Source organism: Hippichthys cyanospilos, chromosome 12 (genome assembly GCF_059441005.1).
Source record: "Hippichthys cyanospilos isolate Australia breed blue-spotted pipefish chromosome 12, RoL_Hcya_1.0, whole genome shotgun sequence".
Classification (NCBI taxonomy): Eukaryota; Metazoa; Chordata; class Actinopteri; order Syngnathiformes; family Syngnathidae; genus Hippichthys; species Hippichthys cyanospilos.
In genome coordinates, this window is record NC_142380.1 from 1,787,357 (window position 1) to 1,800,958 (window position 13,602).

Below are 13,602 nucleotides of genomic sequence, written 5' to 3' on the forward strand. Positions count from 1 at the left end.
GCCACGTCAAACGGTACATTTCTCGAAGCTTTCTGCTACCGGTGTTCATTTTGTTATACTCTCCTTGGCTAAATCCGTGCTGGCATGACTTCTGACCCTGTCCTGGCATCTTACGTAAGCGAAGCTTGTTAAGGAAAGCACAAGGGACGAGCCTGTGGTCTGTTACTGCAGGTTAGGTAAGCTCATTAACGGTTGCCCTGCTATGCGAGGTAACAAGAACTTCAAACATGACATTTTCACCAAAAACATGATTAGCCCTATTTTTTATGCCCAATGCAAGCGTGGGAAGTGCAATCTAACTGTGCCTGTGGGTGACATTTTCTTTTATTTGGTATTTTTCCTAGATGTGCACATGGAGAAAGGGTAGTTTGCGCTGTTGTGAGAGTGAACACAGCTGACTTACTTCCTGGTCAATGAAAGTGGCTCCACTTAATACGTAAGTAAATTAATTACGTAAGTAAAGTAATCAAGTAAATCCAGTCCATTATTCAAATCATGACTTCATTATGTGTGTATAACAATCATTTTATGTCACGGGTAAACTTGTAATGACGTTTTATTGGATTGGGCCTGTTCTGGTCATCTGGTGTACAATGTGTTCTAGCTGTAAAATTATGGCCACGCTGTTCCATACAGCTGTCTGGATACCTGAAAAAATAAAACTATTGCCGAAATTCATATTTATGCAAACCTAATGCACATGTGTCTGTTTTTTAATAGTTTTATAAATACATGTGTAACCTCCATGTGTAATCTGCATGCATTTGGCCGATGCTCCTGTTAGATGGCAGCCGAAGGCATCAGGGGACACGGGCCATGTGACCACGCATGCAGGGATTGGTTCAGTGCAGCTGTGACATCAGCAAAACACCCATTCCCTCCCACCTCATCCTCAGTCTTCCTCGCTGTCCTTTACCGCTCTGTGTTCCTCCTCTTCCTTTCCTCAGCATCTCTCCTCAAAGAGATGGCGTGCGTCGGTGCCGCCAGTGCATCCGGGACCTAGCGCGCAACTGACAGGACCCCGTATTCCAGGATTGGCTCAATAACCCCACGGCTCTCTTGTTCGACTCTCCTCTTCTGCCTTCCCCAAGCTGCTGTGGTGCCCCCCCTCCCCGCCCCCATACATGGGAGTTGGGCCTCTGGGGGAGGATAGAGTCAACCGCCGCGCTTTGCCGGGGAACCGTGCACAATTAGCCATGCCCTGCCCAGGGATCTTTTGACCAGCTGGAATCATTTCCGATTTTGTCCATCTACACACCAGGGGCAGTATAGGATGAAAATCTGGAACCATGATGCAAGGTAATCTGCACACTCCCTGTCTTCTTCTCCTCGCGTACTCCTCTTGCCCTCTTGTGTCCTGCTGGGCTATTAAGGACCCAATTCATTGATCTGCTCTATCATGCAGTGTTGACGACGAACATTCGGGCTGCGGCTTACTAAGCATGGTAACGGGTCTGATGTGCATTGCCTAGCTGTGTCCGGCGAATGCAAACGTGAGTGAGGTGTGGTTAAAAAAAAAAAAAGATGGTGCCCTGGTGCAATGCAATCCTGCTGGCGTCCTGTCATGCACTGATTGATTATCGTTATCGCTGTACATACTTGCACGTTATCTATCCTATGAAGGTTTTTTGTGCTGTATGTGTATTTAGGTTGGATAAAGTTACTTACATACTAAATACTTGACATACTATAGTAACTGTGGCATGGCTAAATTGTATACTGTACACTAACCTTAATGAAAAGTGCCTTTCATGCAATGCTACGTCAGCTTTGCTAGCATGCTAATGTATGGCAGCTAAAATTAGCAAATGATCTGCAGTTAGTCTCACGTGGCGTTATATGTACTTCCTGAGCTTGAGGGTATTCATATTCCTCTCGTAGATTTTGAGAGTTGCTCACGTCCCTAATCGCTCTCATCAGCACGCTGTGTTCCATTCGTCATACTCTCAAATACTACTACTACTAGTAGTGATAGACTGATATGTTTTTTCAGATTCCTGGTACTGAACTAGGCTGATAATCAATATTGGAGCCAATATTTTGGGTCACTTTATGTCATGTTGCAGCCTCATTCCCAACTGTATTAAATAATACAAGATTCAAGAGTTTTATTTTCAGATGCACAGTAATATCGCATGACAAAATTCTTATTCCTCCCCGAGTAGACTACATTCCATAATTGAGCAAATAGTAAGGTAGGCGATAAAACAAGCAAAAAAAAACAAAACGATAATAGAGCAATGTGGGCAGAAATTTGGCAGCAATTACAGCCTCAAGTCATTTTTAATATGACGCCACAAGCACAGCCATTTTCAGGTCTCTCCAGAGATGTTCAATCGCATTCAAGTCTGGGCTTTGGCACTGGCTGGGTCACTCCAGGCCATTCGCCGATTGGTTCTCAAGCCAATTCCTTCAGATCTTGGCTGTGTGCTTCGGGCTGTTGGCCTGCTGAGAAATGAACCCTCTGTGTGCAGAATTTTGGGATTATTTTGATACAATTCGGAATGATGCTTAAGATGACAAACTGTGGAAAAAGTGAAGGGCTGTGAATACTTTCCAGATGCACTGTAACTCTTGTTACAAAACATTGAGTTACATCTGTTTGAATGGTAACTTTTGTCATGGTGTGAGGGTGTCCGCTTCACCTTTGCTGGCACTAAGCAACTTCGAGGAGGGTGGCAAGAACCCTAGCACACAAAAAACCACAAATGTGCAGATTGCTGTAGGTCATATGTCACTTCCGCTTTACCACATTTGTTACAAAGTGGGCTGTTGGTTTTACCTAAGGAGACTTTAAATGCTTCCTGAAGTATGTTGACTCCAATTCATTGAGTTTGAATATGATTGGTTAGTTCTGACATTACATACATAACATACATTCATACATAATATCCTGGTTAAAGAATTATGCGTACATTTGTACACAACTTCATTTATTTTGACTTCCCCGCTCAAAAATGTTTTCAAAGATTCCAGATCAGTTGTTCAGGCTCTATGTAACATGAATAAAAATGGCAATCGCATCCTTTGTATGGTCTCTGCATGCTTGGAGCCCGTGGACACAAGGCCTCTTTGCTGTTATTTCACTTGAATTACACTAATGAAGTGTGGACATCGATCAACAATTGCTTGTGTTTCCTTTCCATCTCATAAGTGGATTGAGTCTGAATGGCTTCATTTGCTGGAGAGGCAATAACCATCTGCATCTGTTCTGAAGCAATATAATCAGAGGTGCACAGATTTTTTTTTTTGGGTTTTTGTTTTGGTGGGTTACTTAGATGAGTACCATGGCATAGTATTTGCTACGCGTGTGAATACACTTTCTATCCACCCCTCTTTTATTAACAATCAGTTTCTGATCATGGGGGATGTAGATGGAAGTCCAAACACTATCAGTCCATGAACACACTGCTATTTCTTTCCCAGGAACATGGCGACAGACCCCATTCTGTACCCCCCATGTGATTAGGTCGTGGTGCATGCTTTCATCTTATAGCTGCAGGAAACATGGCGTCTCCTCACACTTTATTCACAACCAACTCCAACGGACAATATCCATGTCTACCACTTTACATGTTGCACACACAAATGTGGGATGATTTATATAAAATTATTCTAACAATGCTTTCTTCCACATATATGGGTTGTAGGATTGAAAAAACGAACCAGGAAAGCCTTGGGGTTACGGAAAAAAGACAAGGATACAGAGACGACGTAAGTTACCTCGCATTTGGCGCTGTGACATTTGGAAAAATACTGCTTGCAAGCTATGTGTAACTAGAATTGCATGCCTGTAGAAAAAGATAATGTGTCCGAATGTGGGCATATTGCAATTTTCACATTTTGCCTCTTTATCCAGTGGGAAAGTCACTAGTTTCAATGAAATTGTTTAGGTGCACTTTACCAAAAACAAACAAAAAAAAATAAAAACATTTAAGACAGTCTGAGTGTTAATGTATTGAGTATGATACATTTTGTGCAGATGAGACTGTGTTACTATGACCGCAAAACTCTTGAAAAGCTCTATTCATACTATTTATGTCTCTCTTTTGATTTCAAACAGGAGCTCACCTGACAAAGAAGCAACTGGAAGTGGAAAGAAAGGAAATGTGTGTATATGTTGCCTTTTGTTGTTGTGAACATCTCTGTGTTTTTCAAGGTCTATGAAACTTCCAACTTTCTGTATGGAGTTTGCATGTTCTCTCGTGCTTGCGTGAGTTTTCCCCACATACTCTTCCGACACGTAAAAACAACAGAAGCATGCTTGTTCGTTCAGTTAAAAATTCTTAACCGTCCATAAGTTGACCTTAATGATGTATAGTGATGTTTATTCTAGGCACAGGTGCATTGACAATCTGTCCAGATAAATTGCCTATTTGTAATTCCTAATTTGTCCAAATGAAACCCCAAATTTGTGAGGACAGGCTGACTCAGAATAATGTAGTTTTTCCTGAGTAAATATTTCTTTGTTCATCATTTCTATTCTTTGTGACATTTCCATGATGTTGAGCTTACTTGTCATTCTGTACAGAAAAAGACAAATGGAGCACCCAATGGTTTCTATGGTGAATTTGACTGGGACAGATACGTGAGTGTTCACTGCCAACTTACGCTTTGCTGATACCTCTTTCACCGTTATTTTTTCAGAACACAGCAGGCATGTGATCACTGGTTGTAACTGATCAGAAGCTCACCAGTTCAGTGAACCTGTTTTTCACAAGAATTCACTCAAGCATTCTTATCCTAGTAGACTGATTTTTCAACCAACTTTTCTCATTATCAATAAAATGACCAACTACAGAATTCTTGTGAGAACAGCAAAGAAGCTTTTAGTAATTCATCATTTTTATCCTGTTATTTCAGGCATCGCCTGATGTGGATGAGGAGGGTTTTAGCCAACGTCCTGGGGACGAAGGCGATGATATCCTTTTTGCGAGACCAACATTTATATACATTTTTGAAAATAAAAACGATCCTGTTAGTGTCTAACAATGTCGGACAACTATTCATTCTCACATTCTCACCAGCACCGAATGAAAAATTAATCCGTGCCAGAAAATCAGGCAGATGTACCACTACACCATCAGTGAGTGCATTGACAGCAGTCTCGTCTAAACAACGCAGAAAAAAAAATCAATAGTCCATTTGTCTCTTACCACCAAATCACCTATTGTGTGCACCTATCGCATAGTGTGCTTCATTACATATGGATTGACTTGTCTCGCAAAGCATCCGTTCCCCACTGACCTGAGGTTCAGCAGCATTTTGGATTTTGGCTCCTGCGCTGCCTGTCGATAATAATGCAACTCAGGGAGACGGCATTCAGTTGAGAAAGCGTTGTTCACTTCAGGTACAAAATTGTTAAGTGGGACACTGCAGACACTCGGCAGATGTTTCACTCCACTGCAGCAGCAATACGGAGATGTTTGGACTCCCAACATACATTTTGTCTGTCATGGCGCCGAAACATTTTCCTGATGACGCAAACAATATAATGTCCCCCAAAGTCAATAGTTAAGTCATACTTCATCCTATTTTTTTAAATAATTGTCAGGTTCAGGCAGCCCACAAAATGTAATAAACAACACACAATGAAGGAAGACAAGAGGCTTTTGATTGAGATGCGTTTCTCTGCACGCAAAGCTTAACATCTCACATTTGGAATCTCGGAGAAGGTTGAAAAGTTTGTTTTTGTCCTTGACAAATGTTCACCAGCTTCCACGGGAAAGCAGTTCTTCTCCTCCAGCGATTCAGAGGATGATGAAGAAAGCAAGAAAAAGTTCAAAATCAAAATCAAGCCTCTGGTGGCTGAGAGCGCCAAGTGCATGCCTCCAACTGTGGACGAACTCAAAGCCTCAGTGGGCGGTTTGGCGCTCTCTCCGTCTCTGGTGAGCAAACTTGTTAACGATCCTCCTTCGTTTGATCTTTTAAACACTTAATGACTTCTGTTGTTGTTTATCTCTTTTTTTTCATCCGTGTCTTTATTAAAACCGATCATCTTTTAGAAGAGAAGTCCGGTAAGGCATTTCATGTATTTTTTTTCTTTACTCCAATACAGTTTGCATGAGAACTCCAAAGAGTCTTCCCTTTGCGGCGCTAGCCACAAATGACCTTTGCAGCCGTATTTTGCACGCTCGATGTCTGTCAGTGAATATACTATACAGCTTAACTTTTACATAATGCATACAAACATAACACACAAGTCTTGGTGGTGACTCAAGTAGTCTCACTGGAACCTCAATGAACAGCATTCTAATCTCTTGTGTGCTATGAGTCACATTGCATTATAAAAGCTCTGTAGTTTAAGTAAAGAGGAGCACTGTGTGCAGTTTTAGTCGTTGTACAGTTGACTGATTTGTCACTCGCTTTCTGACCCAGGTCTGTTCTCTCTTCCTTTTTGCTGGTCTCAGAGACGCAGCCCGGTGAGTTTGTGGCATCGTCAGCCGACTGTTTCAAAGCAGACACCCCGAAACCTCTCGTCTCTTCCGCGGGGCGGAATTTAACGAGGCTGACAATCTTTTAGCCACCCTCAGAAAAGTGATGACAATTGGAGGTAGCTTGGAAGTCATCAATTGGAGGATGTGAAATATAAAAACGAAATAATCAAATCTCAAGCGCTTTTACAGTATGCACATCAAATAGAACACTTTAAACAATTTGGGGATAAACTTGATGTTTTTAGTCCTGCAAATATTCGATCAAATGTAATCAGTTCTATATGGTAAATTTCTGTAGTACAATTTTGTGTGAAATGGCTATATTTGCTCCCAGGCTAAACAGGAATAGAATAGAATAGTACAATTTACACTTCGATTTACTCTGATTAATTCACTCATTTCCAAGTGTAAATTTTATATTTTAACATTTTACTCTGTAGTCTTTTTACAGTAAAATGTCGACTATGAAATTTACTGTGTAGCCTTTGTGATGCTCAACTATTTGGTGCTTCATTGGCCTATCGGCTAACCCGACAAATGTTTGATGTACCGAAGCAAAGTGCCACATTTTGGGGTATAAATAAATGGTCCCTGTATACAATATGTGTTCAGGTTTATACAAATGAACTTACAGAAAAACAAAAAAATAACTGTCAATCTTACTTGCCTGCATTTCAAATTGTCAACAAAATAATTCCATGTTCAAAATAAAATGATTTAGAACGGCGATATTGCCTTGAAAGTCTGTCCAATTTTGTTTCTGTTTTTTATTTATTCAAGGGACAGATAAAAAGACACCTGTCATGTAAGTGCATCTTTGTTGAATTTGTTTTCTTTTTGACGCTGATTTTACAGAGCAGCTATTGATCTGTTGATTGACGTTCCTCCTAGGTGAAGAGATCGCTCGACCGAGACGCTCAACCCCCACGCCGAGTCCGGCCCCTGATCTCTCGAGGTCTTATCAGTTATTGAGTAACCGAACTAATTATATTGAATTAAATATTCGTAATTGTATCATTAACTACTGATTTTACTCCATTGCCTTTGTAGTGAGAAAGTGCCACACAACACCCCTGCCTTCTTTGGACATCCCTCAGTAACCCAATACGCCAGATATGATGGTATTTGAACTCATACCACATGAATACATAAAAAACTGTTACACAGGCAATATTCTTCATCATCATTTCTGCAGTGGTTCCTGCCGATATCTGGGGCCGATCTCGGCCAAAGTCGGAGTCACCTTTGAGCAGGAGTTTCCCGACGGGAGGCAAGTTTTACTTTATTCATTGTAGTTTATGATTATTTTTTGTAAGTATCAAGCCTTGAAGCCTTGTTCGTATACTGCTGGTTTAAAAGAAATAGAAATTTGTTGATAAGCTAATTCTGCTGACCTACCACTTAAAATGAAGCCAACTTATTTTTAGACGCCATGATTATGTGAGCAATGCAAGGAAGCTGTCTTAAAATACATATTACGACATAAATTAAGGATACATGTGTTGAAAATGGCAAAATTGATCATTATAACTTCATTAGCTGTGCCACGCAATGTGGACAAAAAAGAACGTTTTGTTTTATTTCTAACAATATATTTATCGCCGTTCCGCTAATTACGGATGCCCGGCTAGCTCGTGAATAGTGAAAATCTCCATATTGACATCTATTGAACTCGAGCAATGTTATTGAAAACGTGTGTTGCAGCTCCTCCTCCACTCCCTCCCAAAAGCTTGATCTCCCGGAGTCAAGGCTATTCTTCACAATCTGCTGGTAAACGGCCCTGGAATTGTATGTTGTATTCATTTGAATTGCAGCCGTCTAAGTTCGCTATGATTTTGTTTGCAGTTGATTTACCCAACGGGAGAGCAACACTCAGCTCCGCCCCCATCTACCCGAGCGTCCCGTCCCCCTCTTCCTACCTAGGCTCCCCGGCCCCTGACCTCGACGACGTGTTCGGCCCCGTGGGTAGCACCTCGGAGGACCCCGCGTCCACCAGATGGGTCACTTTCACAAACGACAGACCCCCGCCGCCAGATGAGCCGGCTCCGCCCCCTCCGCCGGATTCCCCCGCCCCAGACACACCCTCGTCCACTCCGTCCACCCCGTGCCGCTCGCCGGGGCCGCCTCCCAATGAGCCCCCGCCTTCTCCTCCGGTCTTCTCTCTCGAGGCCTTGCCTCCTTTTACGCCGCTGGACTCACCCCCTTCCATCACGCTCGGACCTCCTCCTCCGGATGAACCAGCTCCTCCACTGCCTCCTTACTTCTCTCCCGCATGTTCACCAGCGGCCTGCCTTGATGAGGAGGCGATTGATGAAGAGGTGCTGCAATTTGCACATTACTCGCCCTCCCCAATATCAATAAGTCCCGTCCCTCCTCTGCCAGCGGAGAGAAGGTCCCCTCGAGCAGGGGTTATCTCACCCCTGGTTTTGGGAGGAACGGGGGACAAAAGGACTCCTGAGGGAGTGCATCTAAGAGATGACATCTCAGACTTTACCGCTTCACCAAGAGAGCTAACGCCGAGCTTCCGTGGAACGCCGCCTCCCCTTCCTCCAACCACATACCGATCTATTATGTCTTCCCCTGGGCCTTACTCAGGTAGCCGTGAGTATTGGGATCTTCAAATGAATATTTTCTTCCAGGGTGTCTTCAAAATTCTTCGAAATTATATAATAGATCAGTGGTTCTTAACTTTTTTTCAATGCTGTACCTACAGTACCTCCTGTGAAATTTCCTTCAGCTAAGTACCTCCTAACGCCAGAAGATCATATAAAACTTGAATAAAGCCATACAAATGTTTTGAAAAGGAGTCAAAGTATAGGAATAAATTGCTTTGTGTTCCCGTTAAATTGCTCTCAATTTGAAAAGACAAATGTACTATTCCGTTCATGGCATCAAAAACATTCAATTACATTTGCTAATACCTAGAAAACCTCACAGGCTCCCTGAAAGCCTCCACCCCCATTTGAGAACCACTAGTATAAATCATAGAAATAACAAACAGTAATCCAGTTTAAATCCGTACTGTAAATTTGATTTTTAAAAAAAGGGAAAAGTTTTGATTTGAACATGAATATCTCCTCCTTTGATATAAAGGCAGTGCTAACCTCAGACACTGGTATGTGCCTCAGGCCCGTCTTCGCCGGCCCGTTCGGCCACGCCACAGTCTCGAGGCAGTCCCGTCCCTCCTCCTCCTCCCCCGCGGCCTTCCTCGCGGCCAAAGTTGCCCCCCGGAAAACCGTTCCCGGACCTGGTATGTATCGCGCTCGGGATGCATCATTCAGTTTTTTTTTTAATCAATTTCAATACAATGACCCAGTGTTTTTCAATTATATTTTGCAAAACAAAAAAGCAATATGTTAACTTTTAACATAACTGCTTTTTACAGCATTTATGTAGGTTACAGGTTAGTCTAAAAATGAAAGAAAGTGCATCAAAATGCCTGAAAAGAAAAAAAGATGCCAATCCTTATTTTATTGCAATTGCACTTCACATGGCAAAAACAAGGCCTTTTCCCTGGGGTCAACCCACCCTTTCAAATTTACCTGGAATTTTAAATAAATAGTTCCCTGACGTTAAGGCAATATTATTAGCCATCTTTTTTTTTTAACAAGGGGCATGCAGATATTCTTCAAAATATCAGTGTGGATCATTTGTCCAACTGATAATCGCTTTATCCCTAATAAATACCATGGAGAGATAAAAGTGACGCAAACTCCATCAGTCAATCTTGCATACATGAAACCTTGTTTACACACGACAGAGAAAACTATTGCACCGACAAACACAAATTTGCGACGCTCATTCTCAAGCCGTGGCGTGCTAATAATCACCCAAAAAGTACCTCATGCGTCCAGGCTCGACCCTTCAGTCCTCCAGTGTCCGGAAGCCCTCCGCCTTTTGCGCCGCTGGCTCGGGCAGAGAGCTCCTCCTCCATCTCCTCCGTCACCTCACATAGCGCGGCGTCCACGCCCACCTTAGGGAGGGACCTCAATCTGGCCAACACAGGTACACTCCGCCCGCGCGCGCGCGCATCCATCTTGCCCATCATGGTGTCGTTGGATCACCGTCAAGTGTCTCTTCATTGGTCTTTCCTGTAGTGTCTACTCATTCAGAAGCCGCGCAACCTCTGCTCTGGTTCGACCACGGCAGATTTTATTTAGCTATAGAGGGTGAGTGGAGTCAGGCCGATTTTATATGCATGTATGTGGTAGACACTTTTAGGCATAAGCAAAGTAGCTGAGTTTGGCTTGCTTTTAGCGTACCTTTGTGTGACAATTCCAATGCAGTTTCAACTAAATAGCACTGCGCTGCTTGATTCAAACAGTTGTAATTCGCACTTCTGTGTCATAACCATCCTCATCGCTCATCCCCTCCTCATTTCCTGCTTGTGAATCTTTGTTCAGTAGCGGTGCCAGACTTTTATTCTTGGGAGGGGCCGTGGAGTGGCATAAGGGGGTCAGCAAAACAGATTCGGAAACACGCTGTTAAAAATATTTTATGTTACATTATGTTGCGATCAACACCTATTTTCATGAATTAATTTCCAGCAAACGATGAATAAAGTTTCTATCTATCTATCTATCTATCTATCTATCTATCTATCTATCTATCTATCTATCTATCTATCTATCTATCTATCTATCTATCTATCTATCTATCTATCTATCTATCTATCTATCTATCTATCTTGAATAATTTATCTTGAATAACGTTTACACACATGCGCACACCTAGTCACTATATTGACAGTTACACTTTTATTAAACATATATACATCAGTAAATAAAACTGTTTTTTTAAGACCAAAATCTCATATACTCCTACCTTTACAGATATTTTTTTTTTTGGTCAAATTCTTTAATATTTAGGTATTTGTTTGTTTTAAATGAATTAGAATGAATACCTTGGGGCTATTTTCTTCACGTTGAGTCATTGGTGTTGCCATATAACATATCAGTGCTTTTTGTAACTAGCTAACGGTTGCAACATTTTTTAGTAAACACTATAAAGATATGATATTTCAGATTTGAAGATTTAACAATTCATTTGAAACATATGTAAAATAGTATCTTGCAGGCTAGAATGGCAGTCACAGAGTGTTATCCAAACTCCACGTTGATCTTAAAAAAATGTCAGGGAAACTAGACCGCTGTGTCATGCAGAATGTTTGCTCTTACAAAGGCGTTAAGTAGAGATTTATCTCTTTGTGTTTTTCCCATTTAGGATGTTCAAGAGGGCCCAGCCCGCTTACCATGGGACCTCAGGACACTCTGCCTGTGGCGGCTGCCTTCACAGAAACTATCAACGCTTATTTCAAAGGCGCCGACCCCAGCAAGTAGGCCCGCATTTTGCCTGATCAAATTGAAATTGAAAAATGTTGTCAAAGAAAGCGTGATTTTATAAAATAATTCCATAAACCTTTTTTAAATCAACAAAACAATCTATTTGAACGTTTTTGGTTGCAATTGGATTCAAAAATCACAGTTCAATATTGAATTGAATCATGTATTTTTAATATAGATGATATTCTCTATATTCTTATCTATTCTTTTAATCTGGCCTGCAGGTGTGTTGTGAAGATCACGGGGGAGCTCGTGCTGTCCTTCCCAGCAGGCATCACCAGGCATTTCGCCAACCACCCCACTCAACCTGTCCTCATCTTTAGCATCAGCAACTACACCCGACTGGAGCAGGTTCTCCCCAATCCGCAGCTGCTGTGCTGGTAGGAATACGCAGCAGCACCAGACGCACATTTTGACCCCCCCCCCCCCCCCCCCCCCCCCCAAAAAAAAAAAAATCATTTTTATCCTTCCGATCCCTTTTAGTGATTCCCCAACAGACAGCGTGGACACCAAGGAGTTTTGGGTGAATATGCAAAATTTGATGAGTCATCTGAAGAAAGTGGCTGAGCAGAAGCCCCAGGCGACCTACTACAATGTGGACATGATCAAATATCAGGTTCAACTATCATACCATGCGTTTGCCCATGAAGAAATCCATCCTTTCATGCGGCCACCCAGCCATCAAATCCGTGTGTTCCTGCGTGTCCCAGGTGTCAGCGGACGGAATCCAGTCCACGCCTCTAAATCTAGCCGTGAGCTGGCGCGGCGACGCCGACAACACAGACCTGAGAATAGACTATAAATACAACGGCGACGCCATGGCAAGCCCAGCTCCGCTTCACAACGTCCACTTTTTGGTTCCTGTGGATGGGGGCGTCGCCAAACTCCAAGCTATGGTCCCGCCTGCCGCCTGGTGAGGGCTTGCCACTTGCCACGCCTTTGTTGTGCCCTCAATGTATTGGACACAGAAAATTCTCCTTAGGTGCGATTGGCTGCTTGAATAGTTGTTTGTCTCTGTGTGCTCCGCCTACTGCCCAAAGCCAGCTGGGATAGGCACCAGCAAGTCCGTGACCCTTGTTAGGATAAGCGGAAAAAATGGATGGATAAATATTTTAGCTGAAACTAGAAACAGTACGCAAGTAAATAAGTAAGTTATTTGAATAGATAGGGTTATTTTTAAACTCACCGATCCTGATCCTGTATTATTTACTTAAAGGGACAGTGTGTACGATTTTCATTTAAAAAGGAATAAATCAAACGATTGTACATTTCAAAAAGTTGCAAATGTATGCCTTCTTAAAGAACATCGGTATGTTTTCAAAATACTAACCATGAAATGATATTACATGGGGGGCGGCACTTCTCCGAAGGCGGCCATGTTTGTTAAAGCTACGGACAATGGTAAATGCAGCACCCTGCTGTCCGTAATGAAAAACGGCCTAAATCTCCCACTCTATCCCTTTAAGAATCGAATCTTTCTTTTGAAGGAATCCAGAGCAGCAGATGATAACGTGGAAGATTCCCAGCCTTTCCAATAGGTCGGATAACGGAGGCAAGCTAACGTTTCCATCCTTTCGAGCGCTATTTTTTCTATCCTCACCTATTTCTTCCGCGACATAAAATCCGTTCTGGCTGCGTTTGTTTTCCTGCAGGGGTCGGGGCTCTCCTGGGCCGCTTCCAGATGACGGAGGGTCCTTGCAAACCCTCGCAGCTGTCAGTTCATTTCACCAGCGAGGGGAGCACCATGTCCGGTTGCGATATCCAGCTGCTCGGGACCGGCTACAGGCTATCGCTGATTAAGAAAAGATTTGCTGCAGGTCGGT

The 13,602-nt window shown here is 42.6% G+C and overlaps 1 protein-coding gene across 3 annotated transcripts in view; it reads left to right on the forward strand.

The window, feature by feature from the left end:
- Window positions 1-13,602, forward strand: part of LOC148414353 (SH3-containing GRB2-like protein 3-interacting protein 1) — a 36,515-nt gene that overhangs the window by 20,954 nt on the left and 1,959 nt on the right. Inside the window, exons 5-27 of one of the 3 annotated variants that reach the window (XM_088429507.1) lie at window positions 345-436; window positions 785-1,299; window positions 3,651-3,714; window positions 4,064-4,109; window positions 4,532-4,588; window positions 4,864-4,921; window positions 5,713-5,888; window positions 6,006-6,017; window positions 6,411-6,422; window positions 7,218-7,242; window positions 7,329-7,392; window positions 7,488-7,558; window positions 7,633-7,707; window positions 8,142-8,207; window positions 8,283-9,032; window positions 9,566-9,687; window positions 10,292-10,442; window positions 11,661-11,772; window positions 12,004-12,159; window positions 12,263-12,395; window positions 12,490-12,692; window positions 13,267-13,331; window positions 13,432-13,596. In XM_088429507.1, coding sequence (XP_088285633.1) covers window positions 1,290-1,299; window positions 3,651-3,714; window positions 4,064-4,109; window positions 4,532-4,588; window positions 4,864-4,921; window positions 5,713-5,888; window positions 6,006-6,017; window positions 6,411-6,422; window positions 7,218-7,242; window positions 7,329-7,392; window positions 7,488-7,558; window positions 7,633-7,707; window positions 8,142-8,207; window positions 8,283-9,032; window positions 9,566-9,687; window positions 10,292-10,442; window positions 11,661-11,772; window positions 12,004-12,159; window positions 12,263-12,395; window positions 12,490-12,692; window positions 13,267-13,331; window positions 13,432-13,596 — 2,593 coding nt within the window. In that variant the 5' untranslated portion in view covers window positions 345-436; window positions 785-1,289. Of the gene's footprint in view, window positions 1-344; window positions 437-784; window positions 1,300-3,650; window positions 3,715-4,063; window positions 4,110-4,531; window positions 4,589-4,863; window positions 4,922-5,712; window positions 6,018-6,378; window positions 6,423-7,217; window positions 7,243-7,328; window positions 7,393-7,487; window positions 7,559-7,632; window positions 7,708-8,141; window positions 8,208-8,282; window positions 9,033-9,565; window positions 9,688-10,291; window positions 10,443-10,534; window positions 10,607-11,660; window positions 11,773-12,003; window positions 12,160-12,262; window positions 12,396-12,489; window positions 12,693-13,266; window positions 13,332-13,431; window positions 13,597-13,602 lie in introns of those variants that run through there. The other 2 variants (XM_088429505.1, XM_088429506.1) reach the window with 2 other exon arrangements.